At 58.3% G+C, this 2,018-nt stretch overlaps 1 protein-coding gene across 1 annotated transcript; it reads left to right on the top strand.

Annotated features, from left to right (window-relative positions):
• Positions 1-1,025: 1,025 nt before the first annotated feature.
• On the top strand, positions 1,026-2,006 carry LOC129684230 (pre-mRNA-splicing factor 38B-like). The gene has a single exon (XM_055617306.1). It carries the CDS (start codon positions 1,294-1,296, stop codon positions 1,582-1,584), a length of 291 nt encoding a protein of 96 aa, XP_055473281.1. The 5' UTR covers positions 1,026-1,293; the 3' UTR covers positions 1,585-2,006.
• Positions 2,007-2,018: the final 12 nt, after the last annotated feature.

Raw genomic sequence — 2,018 nt, 5'->3', positions numbered from 1 at the left:
GCTTGGCTACTCTCTGCCAATAAAAAGCCCGCCCCAATTCCATCTGCAGATACGTCAGAGCCCTTCAACAGTCTTAACTCTCAGGCCCCAACAACATTATCAGTAGCCTTTGAGAGCTGAAGTTTCTAATTCCCTTCACACATTTTCTCCCAACTCCCCCCTCCCTTCTGGGGCCTAGCCCAGTGCAGCTGTACCAAAGAACTACCTCACGACCTCAAGGCAGAGGCAGGTCTGCCCTGACTTTGAGGCCAGCCTGGGCTACATGCTAGCCTCAGCTATAGTATGAGACCCTATCTAAAAATATAAAAGTTACATTTGATTCTATGGAAGCACTCCGGGGAGGGTGGCTGCTTTTTCTGTTTTTCGTTCTTTTAAGACCGAGCCTCTCTCCAGGGGGCCTTGGCTGGAACTCACTAAGCAGACCAGGTAGGTTCCGACTCACAGATCCTTCTTCCCTAGCAGTGGGATTAAAGTGGGCGCCACCACACCCAGCTCAGAGTACTTTTCTTTAATGCTCACAACCCAGTTAAAATGTTATCCTAATCTTGGGGGGTAGGGGGAACGAGAGGGCCTACGACTTCGGGGAGGACACTGTTATTTCTGCGAAGGCCTCAAGGACTCCTTACCGGGGTCAAACGGAGAAGTGGGATTCCCTGACCCTAGTCCTTTCTGGAGAACCTTAACAAAATTAACTCTTGAGACCTCCAACACTCCGCAGGGGTCAAAGGCACGCATTCGCCAAGAGCATAATGGCCACGAGACCCGCGTCCTGCCTCGAGGACTCAAGCCACCGACGCAAACTAAACCACAGCGACTGTGTCTCGATCTCTTTCCCCTAAAGGCCAAACTCCCAGGAGAAAGCCAACAGGCGGGCAGGGCGACCACCGCAGCGGATCCAGCACGCATCCACCTCGCGCAACCAGGAAAAGGAATCGCCTGCCCACAGGCGCGGCTCTGATTGGTCGCGGGATGAGCTCGAACGCCCGGGCGTGTTGCGTCACTTCCGCTCGGCCCGCCATCTTGTTCCCAGGGGCAGTTGGCGGAAGAGATCGCGCTCCTCGGCTGCTCGCTCTACGTTGCTCCCGGAGTTCTCGCCGCCCGCGTTTGGCGTCCGTCCCCGGCCTGGGGTCCGTGTGTCGGCGTCCCACTTGCAGTCCCTCGCTCGGCGGGGACACAGCGCGGCGGGCTCCCCGTCCCGGCGGCCTTCCATGGAGTAGGTCCGGGACCGTTGTCCCGAAGAGCGCGATCGAGCTTGGGCCCCCTCCTCCCGCCCTCCTTCCTGCCGCGGCCAACATGGCTAACAACAGCCCCGCGCTGACAGGCAACTCGCAGCCGCAGCACCAGGCGGCCGCGGCCGTGGCCCAGCAGCAGCAGCCATGTGGCGGCGGCGGCGCCACCAAGCCCGCCGTGTCGGGCAAGCAGGGCAACGTGCTGCCGCTGTGGGGCAACGAGAAGACCATGAACCTCAACCCCATGATCCTCACCAACATCCTGTCGTCGCCTTACTTCAAAGTGCAGCTCTACGAGCTCAAGACCTACCACGAGGTGGTGGACGAGATCTACTTCAAGGTACGCATCCTCTAGGCCTCGGTGCGGGGGTAAGTCCGCCAGAGCGGGGTGGTCGGAAGCCGGTGGAAGCGCCCCCTTTCCCCCTCCCGAGACCCGAGGATTTGGGGGAGGGGAAAGTTGGCGGAGGGAGAAGTGAGGCTTGTGGCTGGTTTGGGACGGGTTGGGCCAGGGCCGCCCTCTTTCTCCTTTTCAGGTTTGGTTTCTCTTTTTCTTGTTTTATTTTATTTTATTTTTTTAAAGAGCCGGGGCGAGCCCGCCGCCATCGATCTTTAACCTACCCCAACCTCCTGCCTATCCCTAGGGAGCTGTTGGGTAAGAAGGTTAGGGGAGAGGAGAAAAGTAATACCAGAAGCCTGTCCAAGTTCACCATTTTAAAAGTGACTCCTTTTGACCCGTGTCGACCGAGCACCAACTTAGTGCTTCTTCCGCTGTCGCGCCCTCCCCCCCCC

This window comes from Psammomys obesus, unplaced genomic scaffold, assembly GCF_907164565.1.
Source record: "Psammomys obesus unplaced genomic scaffold, mPsaObe1.curated_primary_1811, whole genome shotgun sequence".
NCBI classification, from domain to species: Eukaryota; Metazoa; Chordata; class Mammalia; order Rodentia; family Muridae; genus Psammomys; species Psammomys obesus.
The sequence above is the reverse complement of the archived record's forward strand: the minus strand, read 5'-3'. Positions and strand labels throughout refer to the sequence as shown.